Source organism: Hyperolius riggenbachi, chromosome 9 (genome assembly GCF_040937935.1).
Source record: "Hyperolius riggenbachi isolate aHypRig1 chromosome 9, aHypRig1.pri, whole genome shotgun sequence".
NCBI classification, from domain to species: domain Eukaryota; kingdom Metazoa; phylum Chordata; class Amphibia; order Anura; family Hyperoliidae; genus Hyperolius; species Hyperolius riggenbachi.
This window is the reverse complement of record NC_090654.1, coordinates 131,832,843-131,856,964: the sequence shown is the minus strand read 5'-3', so window position 1 is coordinate 131,856,964 and position 24,122 is coordinate 131,832,843. Positions and strand designations below refer to the sequence as shown.

Here is a 24,122-nt window from a genome sequence, read left to right as displayed (position 1 = left end):
CTTTTTATATTCAGCAGGTATGACTTTGATGACAGGTTTTGGCACTGATGGTTACATGGATTTTGAAACAGAAGGCCGATGTTAAGTTAAAATCCATAATTTGGTCCACGGCCTGTATGTAAAAGTAACCTTGACTAGTCCTCAACAATTTAAATAAATTAAAAAAAAAGTCCACAGGAGCATAGACAAAATTACATTCAGAAGCACAAAAGTTTGCCCACTTTGTCCAGTTCAGCATTTTGTAAATCCAATTGAGGGTTTGGAAACTGTGAAGATCATCACCATCCGTTTGGAGGAATAGTCCGAGGATTAGCACACTAGGGTGACTAAAATGTTCTTGTGGTATCTGTGCAGGTTAAAATCCAGCAAATTAACAAGCTTCCCCACTGGCTATTTGGAAGTGTGAATATAGCATCATTTCCCACTAGACCAAGTTACTCCATGTCCTGTATCCAAAACCATGTTCAGCCTGCAACAATCTGTTGCCACCATCTCCCCTAACTTCACAGAAGTGTAATTGGGGTTCTGGACCATCTTCGTCAGACAGTTTATCAATCTCACTTGAACCCTAATTTTTTTTCCCTCACTAAACGTATGCAACTGTATAGTTATGTTTGCTTCACCCCCATAGTAATAAAACAAGAGAAAGAAAAAAGGGAGAGATTATAAAGATAGTCCTGGATAATAATGTACACATTACACAAATATTACATATCTTGCATGCCAGACAACGCTTTCGTGCTCACGACAATGTGCAGGTCAAGATATTTTCAGCCTGGTGACTTGATGATGGCAAATATGCTAATATGTCATCATCATATGATGAATGCTACACTGTGTTGCTTTTCACTCAGGGACTGGTGATAGATATAAATCCTGTTAGTGCCCAGTCTTAGACTGTTGTATGTGTTAGTTGAATAGATACGGATGTCGCACCTTGAGCTCATATTCCTCTCTATCAATGGTGTCACAACGCAGGTCTTGTTTGAGGTCCACATCATCTTTAAATGACTGTGAATAAGAAAAATATTAGTTAGATATTGCAAGCAAATTATACCAATGATCTATAATCAAAGCCATCTCCAAAAAATATAAAGTTGGAATTCTGGGAATGCTAAAGGCTAACCACACCACATTTCCTAGTTTGGAGCAACTACTCCTCATTGCCTTAAATCTCCTTGGTTATGTCAGGGTAACTGAAACTTAAATGAGCAATAGGGTTACTCCTGCCTCTTCCTGGTGTAATGAAATATCATACCTAGGAATCCTTGTGGTACCTGACATTTTGTATGTGCATGTCCTGGGACACAAGTGCAGTGACTAGGGGCACTCATGCATGTGCACTTTGCACCCTCTTGTATGTGCAAGCATATGGCTTGGCATGCACACTATGTGCATGTTCAGTGCATAGAGATGCATACAGGATGTCCAAAGCTCTGTGTAGAAGGCCCCTACTGACTGCAGTCCAGTACTACAACTTTGGTAAGCTGATTAAATTCAGGTACAAACAATTTTTTTTCATGTTCTTCAACGCTAATGGATCTTCCATTGTCTCAATTAAGCATCTTCTCTGTTTCTTAGCTGACTGGTTCTAATTGTGACTATGACTTTTTACTCTAGGGTATCTTGCCAGCTGCCACACCCATTCAGGTATTACATAATTCAAATGTAAATATTCAGTCGCCACAAAATGTTGGTGTCTTGTTTTGTATTCTGTATAGTCACATAATGTTTACTCACCGAATAGATGGCCTTCATTACTCGAGTTGCAGTGGACACACTGGATGCGTCATCCTCCCTGTCTGGGTGCATGGTTAATGGTTCCCGGTTTACCGTCTCCACCTTAATATCAAGTTTTCTCAGCGTAACATCCTTTCGGCCTAGTGGGAAAACAGAATTGATTACTGAATGTGGCGTGATAGGACAACAGAACTGATCACTGAATGAGGCCTAGTGGGACAACAGAATTGATCACTGAATGTGGCCTAGTGAGACAACAGAATAGAATACTGAATGCGGCCAGGTGGGACAACAGAATTGATTACTGAAACCGGCCTGGTGGGACAACAGATCTCATCACTGAATGTGGCCTGATAGGACAACAGAACTGATCACTGAATGTGGCCTAGTGGGACAACAGAATTGATTACTGAAAGCGGCCTGATAGGACAACAGAACTGATCACTGTATGTGGCCTAGTTGAACAACAAAATTGATCACTGAATCTGGCCCAGTGGGACAACAGAATTCATATGGACTAGATTGTGAGCCCCTCTGAGGGACAGTTAGTGACAAGACAATATACTCTATACATCGCTGCGTAATATGTCGGCGCTATATAAATACTTAAAATAAATAAACTACTGAATACAGTCTGGTAGGACAGCAGAATTAATTACTGAATGCGGCCTGAAACACTATGGAGGTCATCAACAAGTTTTTGTGAGGCAGGACTATGACTAAGGGAACACATTGAGCCTGATACGCATCAGTTTGATCCTGTGGATGTCAGTGTCTTATGTGTGTATTTTCTGCAATAAAGATACCTTTTTTTTACAAACTCATCTAGAGTTTGTGGATCCCTTCCTTGCAGTTCAATATGGTCTAGCCTACCAGATCCTGCACCAATGAGAAGATCGGTGGGGGTTTCAGGGTGTTTGGATTCCCCCTTTTTTTGTTGCTACCAAAAACATTATGGCACACAAGCAAAAACTTTATGGCAATTTGTCCCTATCCTTATGACAGATCACTTATAGGTTTCTGCTCAATCAAAAGTAACAGACAGTTGTTCACATTATGTGCTTGTTATACTGTAGTTTTGCACTATCTATAGGGTTCTATACTAGCCACGAAAATTCTACCTGACATTAGTTTTAAATAAATATCTTGTTTATAAAAAATATGGTCAGGTGACATGTAGCAGCCCTGTTAAAGGCATTAAAAACAGGCTTTGTGGGTGAGATTTTTGCTGTCTCAGCATCATAAATAGAGATCTTTAACCTTCTGGGGACCGGCAGCCTAACCCCCCTTAAGGACCAGTGTATTTTACATGCGGGGGGGGAGCGCGTTTGGGGTGCCAGGCAGCCAGATCCCCGGTATAGACAGCTAGGCATTGCTGTCCCCAGTATAGCCAGGTGTCCCCAGTACAGCCAGCAGCCGTTACTCACCTCCCTGGGTCCTGCAATGAGCAGCTCTACCCCTTTCCGCTCTGCCCGGCATCAGCCGGCGATCGTAGTGATCAGGGTCACGGGGTTGCAGACAATGTTGCGATTCACATGACTCCGACACTTCCTCCTTCCAAGCCAGAGAGAAGAAGCATCACGTGAAGCGTGCTGTGAATGGCCTCTCCATTACCCTGTCCACTAGTTTGGGAGAAGAAGTGCGATCTTCACATAATTTGCGTTTCTGAATGCAGGATCCCAAATTCGAACACCAACACAACTCACCAAACTTTGAATAAATCACTTGATCAATCATGCTTCCCTGTGGATTATCCTCAGGGAAAATATCTGTAAGATAAATTGACTATGTCTAATTATAAAGCTGGTGAGACAGCAAGAAAAGGTGATACAGATAAAACTGTGGTAAAGATCTCAGCCTGCAGCTCTAGAAGTCTGCGCTGTGAGAACTGATGGTAAATGGACTGACTGCTGAGCAGTTAATTCAAAAGAGGTTAAAGGGAACCTGAGGTAAGAGGGATATGGAAGCTGCCATATTTACTTCCTTTTAAACAATACCAGTTGCCTGGCAGTCCTTCTAATCCTCTGCCTCTAATACTTTTTGCTGTAGACCCCGAACAAGCATGCAGCAAATTGGGTACTATGACTCGGCTGAATCAGGTTTTACTGGATTAGCTGCATGCTTGTTCCAGGGTTTTGACTCAGACACTACTTATGCCAGAAGATCAACAAGACTGCCAGGCAACTGGAATTATTCACAAGGAACTAAATAGGGCAGCCTCCATACCACTCTCACCTCAGGTTCCCTTTAAAGAGACACTGAAGCGAAAAAAAATGATGATATTATGATTTGTATGTGTAGCACAGCTAAGAAATAAAACATTAAGATCAGATACATCAGTCTAATTGTTTCCAGTACAGGAAGAGTTGAGAAACTCCAGTTGCTATCTCTATGCAAACAAGCCATTAAGCTCTCCGACTAAGTTAGTGGTGGAGAGGGCTGTTATCTGACTTTTATTATCTCAACTGTAAGTGAACTGTTTACTTTTTCACTGCTAGAGGAGAGGTCATTACTTCACAGACTGCTCTGAAAGAATCATTTTGAATGCTGAGTGTTGTGTAATCTGCACATATTATAGAATAATGCAATGTTAGAAAAAACACTATATACCTGAAAAAAAAAGTATGAGAATATTTTCTTTGCTGCTAATCTTCTAGTAATTATTCATAGTACACAACCAATTCATTATATCATGTTTTTTTTTCCGCTTCAGTGTCTCTTTAAGGAGTTTCTATGTGGATAAAAACAAGCTCTGCCACATTCTCTGCAGAGGACTAGGAGGACATTTGTGCCTAAAGGAGTGGGATTTTAAAAAGTTACCTTCTTGTATTTAGCTAAACGCAAAAGCTGGGTTTCTGAATATTCAATTAACTGAATGCCCTACTCATCGCTATCCACTGCATTCCAGCTTCTACAGATAAGATGAGTTGGGATGGTTCAGGCATCTAAAATACAGTTGTGTTATTTATTGCTCTGAATTCTATCCTAGACTTCTGTAAGTGAACTATGTTTTTATAAAATTCTGCATATTCTGCTTAGCAGAAGATGAAGCGTGTACAATGTGAGGATCTTGTCTCCTTATGAAGAAGTGTTTACCAGCAGAGTGCTTGTGCAGTCATCTCATACATTGCTTATCGCAAAATATGACAGAGCCTCTTAATTGGCTCCTCTGGGGAAGTCAGCGAGTTGCTCACGCATTTGTCAGCTGCCTCTGTGTGGGTACTCACTGCCTTTACGACGTCTGTACAGGAAGAAGATGAAGAAGACAAAGAAGATGATGACCAGGATCCCCGATCCAATGGTGGCTGCAGCAATGATTCCCACCGGGACAACCTCTGAAAAGGACAAAGGAAGCCATGTGAGATACTTAAAGAGAAACTCCGACCAAGAATTGAACTTTATCCCAATCAATAGCTATACCCCCTTTTACATGAGAAACATATTCCTTTTCACAAACAGGCCATCAGGGGGCGCTGTATGACTGATATTGTGGTGAAACCCCTCCCACAAGAAACTCTTGAGTATGTACTCCTGGTTGTTTCCTGTCTGTGAACCATTACATACATTAAATACATTTTTTTTACATTTATAATTAGCTGTTTACCTCCCACACCAAACATTACCCACGTACAATTTTTAATACACAAAAATAAAAAAAAAATTAAAAAAACAAAACAAAAAACAAACATAAATAGTTACCTAAGGGTCTGAACGTTTTAAATATGCATGTCAAAGGAGTATATTAAAATAATGTTTTAAATTATTAGCTTGTAAATAGTGATGGACGCACATTGAAAAAATGCACCTTTATTTCCAAATAAAATATCGGTGCCATACATTGTGATAGGGACATAATTTAAATGGTGTAATAAGCGGGACAAATGGGCAAATAAAATACATGGGTTTTAATTACAGTAGCATGTATTAATTTCAAACTATAATGCCCAAAAACTGAGAAAAAAGGATTTTTTTCCATTTCTTTCTTAATATTCCTGTTAAAATGGATTTAGAATGACTACTGCAATGCCATGCTGTCTGGTCTCCCTATGACCCGAACAGCCCCACTGCAGTCCATCATGAATGCGGCAGCCAGAATTATCCACTGCTCCCATCACTCTACCACGGCGGATCCCCTCCTTGAATCCCTCCACTGGCTTCCTATCCAGTCCAGAATCAGATTCAAGATACTGTGTCTGACCTACAAATCTGTCCACAAAACCTGTCCAACCTACATTTCCGATCTTACTCAGAGGTACACACCTAGCCGCTCACTCCGCTCTTCCAATGAACTTCGCCTAACCGCCCCCCGCATCACCCAGTCCCATGCACGCCTCCAGGACTTCTCAAGAGCTGCTCCAACACTATGGAACTCCCTACCTCCACCCATTAGGGCAGCCCCCTCCTTCAACATGACAAATAGACAAGACAAATAACATTTATATTGCGCTTTTCTCCTTGCGGACTCAAAGCGCCAGAGCAGAGCAGCAGCCACTAGGGCGCGCTCTATTGGCAGTAGCAGTGTAAGGGAGACTTGCCAAAGGTCTCCTACTGAATTCGTGCTGGCTTACAGAACAGGCAGAGCCGAGATTCGAACCCTGGTCTCCTGTGTCAGAGACAGAGCCCTTAACCATTACACCATCAGCCAACTGACATCTTCAAGAAAGCCCTCAAAACTCACCCTTTCACTCTGGCCTACTACCCCTCACAAGTGCTCTAAAACCACAGCTGAACTCTGGTCCTCTACCTTTCGTGTCCTTACCTCTCCCTCTAGATTGTAAGCCTTTGGGCAGAGTCCTCCTCCTTTTGTGTCCTACCTGATCATGCACCTCCATTACTGTGAACCCATGCTATGCATCTGAGTGTACCTAACTTGCCTAATCTCCATGCTCCCCTCCAGTGACTGACTAAGCATTACCTTGTACTCATACTGTGCTGTGTGATCTGGTCTTTCTTGTATTCCTGTATTGTCATTTTGCTGTATGTCACTCCTAAATATTGTCTGTAACCTAAACTAATGTCCAGCGCTGCGTAATATGTTGGTGCTTTATAAGTACAATAAATAAATAAATAGAATAAAATAATTCTTAGCAAAATGTATCACTCAAAGAAAGCTTAATTGGTGGTGGAAAAAACAAGATACAGACCAGTTAATTGTGATGAGTAGTGATAAAGTTATTGGAAAATAAATGGGAGGTGAAAGTTGCTCAGATGCAAAAAATAAACAACCCTTCGGGATTAAGTGGTTAAACAATACCAGTTGCCTGGTAGTCCTGCTGATCCCTTTGCCTCTAATACTGTATTTTGAAACATGTTGCTAGCATAAAATGTTCTTTTGCTATTTTCAATTAAAAATAGCGCTTAGATCATTTACAAAATCATCGCATTGTTTTTTTTTTGTTTTTTTTTGCATAACATCACAAACATCACAATGTTAATGGAAAAGGGGTTGGACACTCATAGATAGATTTACTTTATCATGATTATAACTGCACTCAGTCTTTAGTACATGACATGGAATAGGAATAAAAAGATCTTCTTACCTTCTTCTACAAGTTTAATGTTGGCGGTTTCTGACCCAAAGCTGTTCCAAGCTGTGCAGTTATATGTGGTCTGGAAGTCGGACTCCATGACATTATTGATGGTCAAGATAGATCGGACACCATTTTCAGTTTTGGCCCTTTCTACAGTATACCTGTCCATAGTTCCTGCCTCCATGAATTGTTCCCGCCATGCCCAGGCCTACAGTTCAAGAAGAACATATTTAAGAGTTTTCATGTCCATAATAATCAATTTCAATTTAGTAAATGCAAACATTTGCAACACAGCCAGTCCTGTTATTGACACAGGCCTACCTCACGGAAGGACCACACTCTACACTATCACAGCTCTGCATAGTCATCTCCATTATATTATATAGCATCATATCATTGCTGATGTTCTTGCCTTCTCTTGTAAGCAACCTAAAAGCCTCTCTTTCCTGCTGACTTAATGCCCACCCCCAGAAAAAATTACCGTATTTTTCAGCATAGAAGATGTTCTGGACTATAAGACGCATCTAGGTTTAGAGGGCAAAAACCAAGGAAAAAAAATATATACTAAACCTGGTGCATCCATGGGCCAGGAGAATCTTGTATATGTTCTCCCACAACTATTTGTGTTTCTTTTGAACCTCATGTGTCCTCCTGTGTCCCCTTCTGTCTTCCATATCTCCTCTGCTTCCCCTTTGTGCCCCCTCCACTCACCCCGAATAAATGTAAGCAGCGGCAGCGAGTCTCACCTAATCCATTGGAGCCTGTGGTGATCAGAGACCTCTCCTCTCCCTCTCTGTTCCCCTAGTGCTGGCTTCTGCTGATCGCGTCAGGAGCAGGCCCTAGGGGAACAGTGAGGGAAAGCTACAGGCTCCGATGGATTAGGTGAGCTGTGCTGCCGCTGCTTTTATTTATTCAGGGGGAGTGGAGGAGGACACAAGGGAGAAGCAGAGGAAACATGGGTACAATACAAGGAGTCCCTGACAACGCGGCAGGTCGGTGGTTCGTATCGTGGGCATTCGTAAGTCAGGGACTCCCTTTATTTGGCATATAAGTTGCAGGGACTTTTTATCCCTATTTTTGGGGTAGAAAAAGTGCGTTTTATATGTCTTTAATACGATATCTGTGCAAGCACGCATGATACATTTTGTTATCAGCTTGTGAGGCTCTTGATTACTTGATATTATATACACTTAGCCAGGAGCCCTGTATCAGCCACTTGTTATACCACCTCAGACACCTCTGTCTGACCCCTGCCTTCTTTCATTCTGAACCACATGATAATATGCCAGGCTACAGATGAGTATGAATTTTATTTTTTGAGTCATAGAAATGCAAAACCAGCAATTTGAAGATGGCTTATCAGATTTAGAAACCAATTATTCATTATCTCATAACAAATCAATTAAACCTTCAGGCAATCAACAGCACTAGTTGTAATCAGCCATACACTTGAATTCAAAGATTTGCTATGTAAATTCATACAACATGCAGCAATGGGCAGGGGATGTAGAGGGTTAGGGAGTTTAGGGTTCAACTTCAATAATCATCTTTGAATGAATATATTAAACATTTGTAGGTGTCTTCTAGAGTTCTGCTTTAAATCTGAGTTCTCAGCAGAGCTTGTGAAGAGTTAATATCTCTGAAAGTCCGTAATCAATTCTCCTCAGTCATTTCCTTAGCTAAACACTTCATTTTGTGAGCTGTGATAAAATGATTTCAGCCGCAGTGGAAGCTGTTTGGAGAAAGCATCTCCCCTGGGATTCCAGTGAGAGGCAGCTGCGGATGCTGCACAAATCTCCAGTTTAATTAACACAAAGAGGCATATATATCTGGCGAGGGGGGCCATGTTACTAGCATCCGACAAACCATGGGCCCTAGAAAGTGAAATCCACTCATGCCCAATCTTTAAACAACTAGCATGGGTGCCTTGTCACCTCTTCCATCAAATTCACACCTAATTTCCCATTCAGAGAGTGCCACAACCATTACTTACAGAGACAATACAGAGGCTTGTAATAATACCAGCAACCACTAGGAGATGCCATTGCTAAGCACATTAGTTCAGACTACCAGTGTGTCAGTGATTGTTATGAAGAGCTATTGTCTCCTCAGCAATATGTGATTATTGAAATAATCATTCATCAGAGCAGCAGAAAACTGAGAAGACAGTTTCAGTTTATGATTTTTCTCCTAGGGTGGTCCAAGTCTTAATAGCAGCTCTGATAAAGTCAGCAGACCGGGTGCTGCTACTGAAGACAAATGTTTAAATGGTTAGTTCACCCAAAACTAAAATTTCACCTATGGTGGGAGTCATATATATACTGCTTATATTTTCTAGAGACTCTAGCTTTGAGATCTGATTGCTATTGCTCCTGACTCTACTTCTGCCTACTTCGGGAACTGGATGTCACTGGACCTCCTGCTGCTTCATGTAAATGAGCTAAAAAAAAAAAAAGCCCAGGAAGCCCATCCTAGGCTTTATTTACATTGCTGGTTGACAGCCTCGTACACACACTAGAGGGAGTTCAGCTGAGATGATTTTCGGGCCCTCGCAGGTGAGAATGAGTACAACATGAGTACACTTAACCCTGATGTTGTTCAACACGCCCTATCAGCACCAACACACCAGTGCATTGTTGTCCTCCCAAAAACACCCCCAAAAGCTACTCCAGAGAGCTCCATGCTGTCATCCCTTCTCCCCTCTGCTTAGACACAGGTGTAGCTGAACAACAAGCCTGTGTGAAGATTATGTAGCAATCTTAAAGTTCCTACACGGAATGCAGAGACAGGTCCCCTTCACCACGTCCGGACGGCAGTGATTGAAATCTACGCCCTATTTGGAGGCTGTTATTCCCACTGCTCTCTCCTCGCCGCAGCTCACTCAGCTCCTGCTCTCGGTATGACGGCAGAGCTCTGTGAGCCAGTCAGGAGCCGATTTCATTGGCTCCTGACCCTGTCATCAATATGAGCAAATCTCATTGGCTCACATTGATGACAGGGTCAGGAGCCAATAAAATTGTCTCCTGACTGGCTCACAGAGCTCTGTCGTCATAGAGACGGCAGAGCAGGTGGGCTGAGGCGACGCGTGTAGGGCGGTAATGGCGATTCCTCGGTATGTGGAGGTATTTGGTGCCAGTGGGCTCTGGTCATTAAGGGGCCAGAGACCGCTGGTCCTGAAGGGATTAATCAAGCAAGTACTAAAGTGTAGGCACTTTCCTCTTGTATAGTCACGTTATTTATTGTGAAACATTCTAATGTTTTAGAACAACATAGTCTAGGAATCACATTAACACCTAGAAACAACCATAAACATCAGAATCAGAATCAGAATCACTTTATTCGCCAAGTGCGACAGGCGCCGCACCCGGAATTATTTGTGGACACAGGCGTATTGGCAGGTGCAAACAGTGCAAGTAACATTACACATAGTACAATTTAAAAAGACATTTCAAACATAGCAAATGACACATAGAGCGGTTTACGCTGTATTAAGCAGAGATGACCATGAGTGTCAGCCTATGGTGCCCGAGGTGCAGAAGGGGATTAGGAGATGGCATTGGGGAGAGGGTCTGAGTTGAGAAGAGTGATCGCTTGAGGGAAGAATGTGTTCCTACGCCTGGTAGTTTTGGTGTAGATGGACCTATAGCGACGTCCCGAGCGAAGGGGACTGAAAAAGTGATTGCCAGGGTGGGAGGGATCGAGTGTGATTCTATTTGCCCTGGACCTCATTCTGGATGTGTGGAGAAGGTCCAGGGGTGGCAGGGGCGTCCCAATGATCTTCTCAGCCACATTGATGACTCTCTGGAGTTTGAGCCTATCCTTTGCATTTGCTCCCGAGTACCAGACAATGATGGAGGAGCAAAGGACAGATTCGATGGTCGCCGTATAAAAGCTGGTCAGTAGCTCCCTGGGCATGCCAAACTTCCTTAGTTGCCTCAGGAAGAACAGTCTCTGCTGGGCCTTCTTTTGGGTAGAAGAGGTATTTTCGTCCCATCTCAAGTTCTCCGTGATGGTGGTGCCTAGGAACCGCGCGCTATGTACCCTGGTGACTTCGGTGCCATCAATGATGACCGGGCTGGGTGGTGGAGCATTCCTTCTAAAGTTCACTATCAGTTCCACCGTTTTTGCTGCGTTTAGTACGAGTTTGTTGTCTGAGCACCATCTGAGAATCCGCTCGATCTCGCTGTGGTATTCCAGCTCCGCTTTATCACCCATAAGTCCTACGATGGTGGTGTCATCCGCAAACTTAATGACCTTGACGGTATCCGTGGAGGAGGTGCAGCTGTTTGTATACAGGGAGAAGAGCATCGGAGACAGGACGCATCCTTGCGGGGCGCCTGTGTTTGTGGTTCTTACACTGGAGGAGCAACTTCCGAGTCTCACTAGCTGTGACCTGTTCGTGAGGAAGTCCTTGATCCAGGTGCAGATGATTGGGTCAACACCGAGCCGTTCCAGGTTGTCGTACAGGATGTTTGGGCAGATGGTATTGAACGCAGAACTGAAGTCAAGGAGGAGGATCCTTGCGTAGGTCTTTGGTTTATCCAAGTGTTCAGTGATATGTGCAAGGCAGATGTTAATGGCGTCTTCCACAGACCGGTTTGCCCTGTATGCAAATTGCAGAGGATCCAACAGGGTGGCAGTGTGAAGCTTCAGGTAGGAGAGGACCAGTCTCTCGAAGGTCTTCATGATAATCGGGGTTAGGGCGACGGGTCTAAAGTTGTTTAGGTCCGTGACTCCTGGCTTCTTGGGGACCGGGATGATGTCGGCTTTTTTGAAGCAGGAGGGAACCTTGCCCAACTCCAGGGATCTGTTGAAGATGGAAGTGAGGACCGGGGCTAGTTGTCCCGCACATGTTTTTAGACAGGATGGGGATATGCCATCTGGGCCTGAGGCCTTCCTGGTATTTAGCTTCCGGAGGTGCCGTAACACATCGGTCTCCTGGACTGTTAGTTGTGTTGAGGGAGTATGACCAGCGTGTGGAGGAGAGGAGGGGGGTGAATGCTTGGGTGAGGATGTGGTCGTTTGATCCGCCGGGTGGGTGGGTTGGGCCTCGAACCTGCAATAGAATTTGTTGAGATCCTCAGCTAGTGCAGTGCTCGGGAGTATGTGTTGAGAAGGAGGCTTGAAGTTGGTGGCTGCCCTTAGGCCTTTCCAGACCTCCCGGACATTGTTGGACTGGAGGTTGCGACTCAGCTTGTTGGAGTAGTCTCTCTTTGCCACCTTCAACTCTCTTTTCAAGGTGTTCCTGGCTTCCCTGAAACTCTTCAGTGATCCAGATTTGTGGGCTTCCTCTTTTTCCCTCCGGAGCCTACGTAGCCTTCCGTTGAACCAGGGCTTGTTGTTCGGAAAGACCTTGATGGTTGTCGCTGGGATGCATGTCTCCTCGCAGAATCTAATGTAGCAGGTGATATTCTCTGACCATTCCTCCAGGCAGGGAGCTTCCAGGACTGACCAGTCGGTGTTGTCGAAGCAGGCCTGGAGTTGCTCCTTCGCCTCGTCTGTCCACTTCTTTACAGACTTGACTAACGGCTTTGTGGTTTCAAGGTGTCTTCTGTAGGTGGGGATCATGTGTATTAGGTAGTGATCAGAGCTGCCCAAGGCAGCTCGGCTAATGGCCTTATACGCGTCTTTGAGGACCGTGTAACAGTGGTCCAGGGTGTTCTGGTTCCTGGTGGGGCAGGTGATGTGTTGTTTGTAACGGGGCAGCTCTTGGCGCAGGTTTGCCCTATTGAAATCCCCCAGAATGATGAAGAGGGAGTCTGGGAGGTGTGTCTCCCACCTTGAGATGGCATCACTGAGTGTGCCCAGTGCATTACTGGTGTCGGCGTCCGGGGGGATGTAGACGCCCGCCAGGACATAGGAGTTGAATTCCCTGGGAGAGTACTGAGGCCTGCAGTTAATCAGTAAGAGTTCGATGTCTGGGGAGCAGACTTTCTGCAGGACGGACGTGTTGGAGCACCAGGTGGAGTTGATGTAAAAACAGACCCTCCGCCTTTCTTTTTCCCCGAGAGTACCTGATTGCGATCTGCACGAAAGAGGTCAAAGCCCGGAAGATGAAGGGAGTTATCCGGGATGTTGTCATTCAGCCAAGTCTCTGTGAAGCAGCTCTGTGAACATCATATAAGTATGCATAACACAACAAGTTAAGTCCATCACCAACAACTCAAGAGCCAGTGAACAAGACCCATAGTTATGCTGCATATTCGATCATGGTGCTCTATGTGATGAAATTAATGTACAACATCTACCACCAGTGATCCACACCAGTGATCTACTAGGTAACACATTTAGGGTAAACCATCATGGCCAGTTGAATGTGCAAGGTGCGCTTACCCATCCTGGGGGGTGCATGCGCCTGTGAAAGACATATGCCTTTCCACAGTCACAAAATGTTGTAATGATTCACAATACATAGCGTGATTATACAAGAGAAAAGTGTACACCATAGGAATTTTCACTATAGGGATTGGGTCTCGATCCATATGGGCAACAGTGCATGTGTATCACTGCACACAACAATCAAATACATCTGATTGGTTAATTAAAGTAGAGTGGCGAGACGGTAGCCATGGCAAACGCATCTTTTAATTTCCCACTGGGGCTTCCTATTGGGCTACTGATCTGACAAAGGATTCTTACTGGTCAAGATCAATGAACCCAGGGGCGTAGGGCCTGTGGTCGCAACGGTCGCCTCGGCGACCGGGCCCGGCTCCTGAAGAGGCGGGGGAGGGGCCCGGGGGGCCCATGTCCGTTTGGGCTCGGAGATCCCTGCGTGCGTTATTGGGAGGGGGGAGCTGCAGCCGTGCGGAGGGCAGCCCGACCTCTCCCGGGCCCCCCCCCCCCTCAGATGCAGAGTGCGCGGCGCACGGAAGCGCTGTAGGCAGAACTCACCTGCCTGCGTTCCAAGCGCCGCTGGTCTCCTCCCGCTCTGCATAGATCTGCTGTTACACACTGCTTCCGGCTAAACAGGAAGCAGTGTGTAACAACATCTATACAGAGCGGGAGGAGACCAGCGGCGCAGGGACGGAGGTGAGTTCCGCCTACAGCGCTTCCGTGCGCTGCGCACTCTGCATCTGAGGGGGAGAGGAAGGGAGGGAGAGGGCAGCTAGCGACCTACCTACCTACCTAACCTACCCTGGGGGGCCAGCTACCTACCTAACCTATCCTGGGGGGCAGCTACCTACCTAACCTACCCTGGGGGGCCAGCTACCTACCTAACCTATCCTGGGGGGCCAGCTACCTACCTAACCTACCCTGGGGGGCCAGCTACCTACCTAACCTATCCTGGGGGGCCAGCTACCTACCTAACCTATCCTGGGGGGCCAGCTACCTACCTAACCTATCCTGGGGGGCCAGCTACCTACCTAACCTATCCTGGGGGCCAGCTACCTACCTAACCTATCCTGGGGGGCAGCTACCTACCTAACCTATCCTGGGGGGCCAGCTACCTACCTAACCTATCCTGGGGGGCAGCTACCTACCTAACCTATCCTGGGGGGCCAGCTACCTACCTAACCTATCCTGGGGGGCCAGCTACCTACCTAACCTATCCTGGGGGGACAGCTACCTACCTAACCTATCCTGGGGGGCCAGCTACCTACCTAACCTATCCTGGGGGCCAGCTACCTACCTAACCTATCCTGGGGGCCAGCTACCTACCTAACCTATCCTGGGGGGCCAGCTACCTACCTAACCTATCCTGGGGGGCCAGCTACCTACCTAACCTATCCTGGGGGGCCAGCTACCTACCTAACCTATCCTGGGGGGCCAGCTACCTACCTAACCTATCCTGGGGGGCCAGCTACCTACCTAACCTATCCTGGGGGGCCAGCTACCTACCTAACCTATCCTGGGGGGCCAGCTACCTACCTAACCTATCCTGGGGGGCAGCTACCTACCTAAGCTATCCTGGGGGGGCAGCTACCTAACCTATCCTGGGGGGGCAGCTACCTAACCTATCCTGGGGGGGGCAGCTACCTACTTAACCTATCCTGGGGGGCCAGCTACCTACCTAACCTAATCTATCCTGGGGGGCAGCTACCTAACCTATCCTGGGGGGCACCTACCTCATCTAACCTATACTGGGGGGCAGCTACCTAATCTAACCTATACTGGGGGGCACCTACCTATCTAACCTGGGGGCACTTAATTGTCTAACCTGTATTCGGGGCACCTAGCTAGCCTATACAGGTGGCAACTATACTGGCTACCTATATTGGAGGCACCTACCTAACTAACCTATACTGGGGGCACCTACCTATCTAACCTATGCTGGGGGCAACTATTCTGGCTACCTATATTAGAGGCACCCACCTAGCTAACCTGTACTGGCGGCGCCTGCCTATCTAACCTATACTGGGGGCAACTATACTGGCTACCTATGCTGGAGGCACCTACCTGGCTAACCTATACCGGGGGCAACTATACTGGCGTACCTATGCCTGGCTACCTATACTGGGGGGACCTATAGCTGGCTATAGGGATTCGGATATGTGTGTGCGTCGGGTGTTGCCGGGGGAGGGGGGGCTGTTGTTGCCGTGGGGGGGGGGGGCCCACATCCAGATTCCGCATCGGGGCCCAGAGGTTTGTAGCTACGCCACTGAATGAACCAGTAGGGCATCCCAGCAGGAGAATCAAATATGCTTTAGGGCTCCCTTTTCAGTATAGCGGCATGTCATCTCAAAAGTCTTCAAGACTGGCAGAAGACACCTGAAGATTACATTAACCCCACAGCTCAGAACATGTGGATTATGGCAACGGATATAATAGATAATACACGTAATTTCTTTTTTAGATATTTAGTAAATACAATACAAACATAACTGGCATGTACGGTAGCTTTTGTAAAAAAGATAGCTGGCAGTCTAAGGGTAGGGATGGCAATGCTTAGGAGAACTCAAAGAGAAGCATGTGATTAGTTCCATCAGGTTATAGATTTCTAAGGTTCTGATTTGCTGTGCAGCTTCCTGCTTTAACGCATGATTATGATCAGCAAATCAGAGCCTTACAAATCTATCAGCTGATCAAACTGATCACATGAGTTCTACTAAACAGTGCCATGCCTATAAAGGGTTTAAAGGATGAGGCTCCAACTCCGTGCAACCAAAAAAGCAGCATCAGGTCATGTCACCATTACTTTTACAATAAATTACAGGTGTTTGGGCATTTTTCCTACAAACGAGCAAAGCTTCTTGCTGCTTGGTTTACTCTTCTACCCCACTAGAGGGCTGTCTGTAAAGTCAGGCTGCTCAAATCATGTCTCTAGTCTCCTTTCTGATATCCCATAAAACAAATCTGTAAATAATATCCAATTTCAGACTAATGCATTGTCATACCAGAACTGCAGGTGCTCAGTGTTCCATTATGTAAAGTGTATTCTGCAGCTGTCATGTCTGATTTTGCTTATAGTCCATAGATAGCATTTACATTCTGGTTTCATACTGTTCCTGCTGGCTTAGAATTCGGAGACAGCTAGAAGCACACAAACATCTGTGCTTGAGGAGAGCAACTGCTGGCATCCTATGTCACATGATCGGTAAACATGGATGCCTGGTTCAGCCAAGTCCTTTTGTTGGTTTGGAAATGTGTAAATACTGAGTTCAAAGCAAGATTCCAGTTTTGCTAAATAAATGCTATCAACATAAACCAGTGTTTCACAAGTCTTTCTGCAATTTAAAGGGGTACTGTAACCAAAGTAACATAATGGAAAAAATTGCTTATTGTTTGTTAATTAGGGAGAAGATAGATTTTACAATGATCACACATTGACTAAATAATTTATAACTTAATATTGTAATATTACGTTATAAATCTAATATTCTGAGTCACTGTCACTGACTCAAAATGTGTATGCAGATTTGATAATGTGACTCAAGTCTGAGTTCACAGGCTGCATTCTTATCCCCCAAGTGTGACTCAAAATGCTGCTCATGCGAAATGATCTATCATACATTAGAGTAGGTTCACTTGTTTTAAAAACGTATCCGTGGCTCCGTTTTTTGGCCCTGATCAAAAAACGGAGCCACAGATACCAATGGTAAAAAAAGCAGCCTTCTTCATTAAAAAAAAAAACGGATCTGTCTGCATTCAGGGGGATCCGTTTTGAAAAACTGAATGGACGGTCTGGTCACACGGTGAAGGGAAATAGGAAAACTGATCCCCATCTACACAGGCAGCTAAGGACATAGAATCGGATCAGTTTTCTGTGTTCCAGCCTGTGGGTGGGGGGGCGCTATGCTGGAGGTGGTAGCAGCCAGGATGGGGGATTCATCGGTTGGCGGGAAGGGGGGTCACCCCTCCAAACGTGGGTCCCCCGTCCACGCTCCCCCTCCAGCTACTTTGCGCAAAAGTTGTTCAAATGTATGCAGGTGGCGATCGGGGAGCTTACCTTCTTTACTTCCTCCGCTCGCCGCGTCACTTCCTGCAATGCTGCCCTCCATAGTATAGAGGGCGGCATTGCAGGAAGTCAAGCGGCGAGCGGTAGAACGCAAAGAAGGTAAGCTCGACGCTCGCCGCCTACATACATATGAACAACTTTTGTGCAAAGTAGCTGGAGGGGGAGCGGGGACGGGGGGGCCCAAGTAAGGGAGGGGGCGCGACCACCCTCCCCGGCGAACCCCCCCATCCTGGCTGCTTTCTCCTCCAGCATGGAGGCCCACTTCCCCCATAGGCTGGGCATACGTATTCACGGACTGGAATCGAATGCTTAAATTACATTAAAAAAAACCAAACTGGATCTGTTTAAAACGGATCCGATCTGCTACGGACAAGTGGGGACCTAGCCTTACAAACAGGTCATTTTTTTTAAAGAGAACTTGAGGTTAGAGACATATGGAGCTGACATATTTATTTCCTTTCAAAAAATGCCCATTGCCTAGCTGTCCTGCTGATCCTCTGTCTATAATACCTTTAATTAGAGACCATGTGATTCAGACAGACACTACTCAAACCAGAAAGAACAGCAGGGCTGCCAGGCAAATGGTATTGTTTAAAAAGGAAATAAATATGACAGCCTCCATTTACTTCTCACCTTGGGCTCCCTTTAGGCTGCTTACACACCTGTAACGCTCCCCCAACGCACAGCAATGTAACCCAAGTGGGCTGCACGTTGTTCGGAAAGTGCAGCATGCTACGGCGTTAGAGCGGCTATAGCCGCGTTAGACTGTTTGCACATGCGCAGTGGGGGGGTGAGAGGAGGCGGGGAGATGCTGCTACAGTAGCTGCGCACATGGCTACTTAATATTCACTGCACTGGCGGCCGCTGATTGGCCGGTGGGACCACGTGATGCGGAGTGTCTCGCTCCGCATCTCGTGGTCCCGCCGGCCAATCAGCGCCACTCTGGGAGACCTTATACGGATAGAGCCGCCTAACGCGGCTCACTCTACCGTCCTCTCCCGCACCACCATACGTTGCATTAGGTGCACGTTATGCGACCTTAACGTAGCACCTAACGCAACGTCTTGGTGTGCAAGTAGCCTTAAAGGAAAATAAAGATGTCAGCTACCATGTTACTCAAAGAGAAGGCCGAGTTAGGCTAAAGAAATCTAGACGCAATGTAGAGCAACAGACTGCTAGCTTGCAGTTTCACCAAAATTTAAAATCAAAGTGGAACCAAAACAAGTTTTTGTTTTGGACAGAGAAAGATAAATGAGAAATTCTGTTGTTAGGTTATTATTGCCACTTGTGTTTCTGCTGAGGAGCATTTCCCTTATGCTACGTACACACATGCGACAACGATCGTTCGTTGAGGACGACGAACGAACTTTTAATTGACGAAAGAACGACCGAAGCAAAGTTAGTTCTATAAAGTGTGTAACGATCACATCGTTAGAACGAACGTTACACCACGTAAAAGCACTTAATGCGCCTGCGCATAAAATTGTAAAGTTCCTTGGAGAAAAAGTGAAGTACGCATGTCCAGCCTGGTACGAACGATCGTTTCCAACGATGTACCACTTTTGCTAACGATCGTCGGTGGTAAAAATCCGCCAAGACAGAACTTTGTTTTGTAGCGATTTGCCTCGTTCGTCGTTTGCCTTAATAGTCGTTGGTTCGTTTTTTGTAACGATCGTCATTGGTAAAGATCGGGGAACGATCGTTACAAACGACTATAGTCGCATGTGTGTACGCACCTTTACAAACTTTAATAAACAAACAGAAAGTTAAAGGAAAACGTTGACAGCTGTTAACAGAATAGATCTCCCATTATAGGAAATTCCTAGTGAACTGCCAAATTTAAAATTGTGGTATTCACATGCTGGACAGGAATTGAGGAAATAATCTTTCCAACATGTACACAGACAGCAATATATATGGTCAGACACTTCCCTACGCTATCCAATTAACATGAAAAAAAGATTTTGCCTTTAACTTCTACTTTATATGACAAACCACTGGCACTCTGAGATAAATAGTATTTTGTGTTGCGTCAGTTCAGCAAAATAACAAGTCATTACTGATAAAAGGTAAGTACTCACAATCTTGTCTGGAGGTGGCGTACTTCCAATGAAACATTGCACTTTCCCAACCCCTCCACGCACTGCATATTGTATTGCTTCACTGGTGATCATTGGAGGACCTGCAAGGCCAAAGCAAAGCATGACAAAGAGAACAGGTTGCAACACAGTCACTGTGGGGGATACAGCAGAGCTGCAGTGGCAAAGGTAAAACATAATAATAAGTTCATGCTGTAACAATGTGGGAGAGGGGTGCACTAGTGACAGTATCACACTCTACTAAGCTCCACATGCAAACAAGGTCTGAGACTGGAATTAAACATAGGGCCTGATTTAAGCTCCAGTGCAATGGGGATTTTGGGCTTTTCCACTGGCAACCATACATTTGGTGGTCATTACCTGTATTTCTGGAACAGAAACATATATAAAAAAACCCATAACCTTTCATTCAAAACTGAATGAACACAGAATGAAACTGAAAGTTTTCCTGTATCTTGAGAGTTCAGTCTTGTCAGTTTTCTATGTCAGCTCCATCCTCCTGATGAAAGGGCCTCTTCAGGCCTCATCTTTGGACAGACAGTCATGTCTTTGTGAGAGGGAGAAGCACAGTTTTTCTGCCCATTATCTCATCAGGAGGAATTAATGCAATCCTTCCAAATTTTCTACCACATTATCCGTAATATGCACTGTTTGTTTTATGCCCTTCTTTGTTTTATTGTGCAATCTGCTGATGTTACGGCTGCGGATAATTTGCTCGTGCAAATTTGAAGTCGAGCGCATATTAGCCTGATATATTTTGATGTCTTCTGCCAGTGCTAGTTAACGGGCTCTCTGGAGAGGTCACTGAAGGGGGAATTGGGTGCGAGATAGTAATTGGAAATTTTGGGATGGATCTTTTCTGTAAGATTAATGAGCTGTGTATTTAGTGTGGATGCAAATTGTTAACTCATGCTATAGTGTGGTTGCACTATATTTGTGTAGGTTGATGAGGGACTGGATGTTACCACCTGCCACAGGTTCTATGACTGGAGCAGTAAGGAGGAGCTCTCACACACACCAGTCTTTTTCAGAGGCATACTCTACACAAGTAAGCAGCCAACATCAGTAAATGCTAGAGAACAAACTGTAATATGATATAAAAAGGGTATACAATGTATGCAATGAAACCCCATTGTGAAATCAGTTTCTGTGCACCTGGGAACACCAAATATTTTAATGTGTGTCAGCCTATACATATCTCCCAATTAACAGTTAGGCAGCTTGTCCCCACAAAATATTTAACCAGGAAGCAGAATGTCCCCCAGATAAAAACTGGAATCTGTATGGAGAACACCAAGGATGCTACAGAGCAGCACCCTGAATAAGAAAGAGGCACCCATGACACATGAACCCTGCTGCACCACTCATCCACCTCCCCTCCTGCTTCTCCAGCCCTATTCCGCTCTGTCAGTCTTTCCACTGGCTGCCAGTTACATCAATGATACAATTCAAAAGCCTGACTGGGCAAAGGAAACGGTGTGAGCATTTGAGGACCCCATCAAGGTTTCGTTGGGGTGCCCAATGATCTGTAATTGTTAGTAAATAAATAAAAACAACATCTCAACATATAGCAAAATCACCGTTCTAACAAATTTTCAAGTCTTATGATTAACAATTACATTCATTTAGATTGTCCACAGAAAAGCGTCAGTTCCCTTGTTGTCCTGCATCGATGGGCAGCTAGTCTGAGAAATTGTGCAGTTGATTCGTTAACATTTGAAAAGGATGCGTTACTATGCACATTAATAAACGCCTGAAAGCACTCGTTAATGCACATACAATTCAGTAATCTGAGGTGAAAATTAAACCGATGCCACTTGTTATCTGATGGAGGAGCCCGAGTGTACAAGATCAGTTCCTGAACAGTAGCAGCTCTTTAAAGTACTCCAATGTGCTAAACTGCTTTTTTTTTTTTTCTCTTTTTTTATGAAGTACAATTTCAGGCATCAAACTAAAAAACAGTCCATATTTTTTCCATAAGAGAAGCAGGGGTGTATCTTGCGTCCTGTTGCTCTGAGCTTTATGGCAGAATTGCATGTGGAGAAACCTCACCTCATTCATGCCCACTGTTTGTATCAAATATCCTAAACAGTTCACATAAAGAAACACTGCAGCTTATCTATATCTGGAAGCTGGGCATCTTTGTTTTCTGACAGCTTGTTTCAGTACACATTACAATGGGATAACATTAATAGACATCTACACTTCCTCATTTGTAGTGCCACACTCCCATCCCTCTCCTACTAAGGCCCGGTTCACAAGGCCAACATCCTGTTTAGCCAATGCTACCACTTTTCTGCAACTAAGTTCTTTACTGCATCTGTTCCTGTGGTTGCATCACCTTTAGAGCCTCTAGGGGAATAAGGAACCCTGCGATGTTTGCGCAATTGCTAGTATACGCATTGAGAATAATGCTTCCATTCAACTCAATGCAGGTTGCGGTGGATCCCAGCAGCCATCCATCTGAACAAGCCCTTAGTCTGCTCAGTGGCTGGAAATATGCTCCAAGGCTGACAGCTTTCAGTCACATATGCACATATGTAAGTAGAAACCTAGTTGGTAATTTGTGTGTAACTCTTACAATGCTGAATTGCAAACTTCAGCAAATCGATTATGTATATTATATACAAGAATCCATAGACAATTTATACACAATGGTCAATAAGATAACCCATGTACATGTATAAAGATCCATTATGCTTGGGGCAGCTGTCTGGTTGCTGCTAGACTATTCTTTTCACTAGAGTGTCAAACTAGGCCTGCAGTCGCTAGAAAGTCTGGGCCACGCCTACTCCCCACAAGGCTATGCTGTACTGTAAGGGCCTGGCAGTTATGACATGCTCCTTTCTATTAGCCCCTGTAGATCACGTTGCACTGTATGGTTAACTTATGATACATCTGGTGTGAGACGACAGAACATGTGACTGGGCTCCTGCTTTCTGAGACCAGTAAGCACTGAGCATTTTATTTTTAAGCAGTACTATTTGTGGGGAGTTGGCAGACTAATCATTCAAAAGAAAAAGAAAATGGAGAGTCATTCCAACTGAATAAGTATCCTGTGTCTTTAATCTTAAAGAGAGTGTTCAGTCATGAAATTAGCTCCAGCTATAGCATAGAGTAGAGGATGAAACAGCACAGCGTTATCTCCACTTCCGAGCACGCTCACGAGAGCTCATATATTATGGAACATAAAAGAAGATGTCATAAAAAATATTAGGGCCATAAAATAGATTTTATTCGCCCATTCATAATACTTTAAGCAGCAAGTGAGTAAAGTGTATATTGATTAATAAATTCAAGCAGAGATGTGATTTTGTGAGGTATCGGAGACAATGGCAAAATTAAAACTGAGATTTACATTCTTCAGGTAGAATACCCAACTGCAAATTTTCCTATTTCCGTATAAACCGTCTTTTGAGAGAAATGCATTCTCTTTTCCTATATATTTATTAGGCAGTTGTCTGACCTCATGTCTTCTCTACTGCTGAGTAATCTATCAACAAAACTGCAAAGAATAGGAATACTCCAACAAAAGCACCTCAGCAATTGTGAAAAGACTGAGTGTCTGTTTCTAAACGCAACTATTACACATGCTAGTTGGATGTCGCCGGACGGGGATCTGTAGCCGATCCCTCTAGGATGTACAGACTGGTAGTTAGCCTGCAGGCTAACAGTGTGTTCTGTTGCAGTGCAGAGAGGAAGGGGCAAATTCATCTGCCTGGCGAATAGCTGGCCTGGCAGCAGGCTAATCTAGTATGTGTACAGGTCTTTTGCTTCAAAAATCTAATACTGGCCCCAAATAATTGGTATTACCAGCAATGTGGCAGAACTCACCATTGACAAACAGCGTCACATCTCTCTCTCTTACACCAATCCGTGGGACAATAGCTTTGCAGACATACACCCCAGCATCTTCCTGACGAACAGACTTGAGAAACAACTGGTTGCTGTTACTTAACACCTACAAGAAAGAAGTAAATATGTGTAAATGTCAACTAAAGTTGTTATATTTATTAATTTTCCTTTTTTTAGTGCTGACAAATTTTATCACAGCTATACAGAGATCATGAAACCAATGATGTGATTACTGCCCCTTAAAGGGAAGCTGAAGTAAAAAAATAAATAAAATGATTTTAACTTACCTGGGGCCTCTTTCAGCCCCCTGGACTCGTACTGTGCCCATGACGTCCTCCTGATCCCCTCTGGGCAGCAACGTGGTAATCACTACTGTGCATGCGCAGAACGCTCCCATTGGCGGGAGCACGACAGGGGTGCACACGGCTCGGGGCTATGCATGGGCAGTAGCCGGCAACAGGACAGCTTTGCAGGGGCCGCCACTGCTGGCCGGAGGGGATC

General features: G+C 44.9%; 1 protein-coding gene across 1 annotated transcript in view; it reads right to left on the bottom strand.

Moving 5' to 3' along the window:
- Positions 1 to 24,122, bottom strand: part of KIRREL1 (kirre like nephrin family adhesion molecule 1) — a 362,998-nt gene that overhangs the window by 5,856 nt on the left and 333,020 nt on the right. The window contains exons 9-14 of the mRNA XM_068253518.1: positions 23,601 to 23,727; positions 19,749 to 19,849; positions 7,281 to 7,479; positions 4,968 to 5,075; positions 1,741 to 1,880; positions 937 to 1,011 (exon numbers count right to left, since the gene is read on the bottom strand). Of these exons, the coding sequence (XP_068109619.1) occupies positions 937 to 1,011; positions 1,741 to 1,880; positions 4,968 to 5,075; positions 7,281 to 7,479; positions 19,749 to 19,849; positions 23,601 to 23,727 (750 nt within the window). The remainder of the gene's footprint in view (positions 1 to 936; positions 1,012 to 1,740; positions 1,881 to 4,967; positions 5,076 to 7,280; positions 7,480 to 19,748; positions 19,850 to 23,600; positions 23,728 to 24,122) is intronic.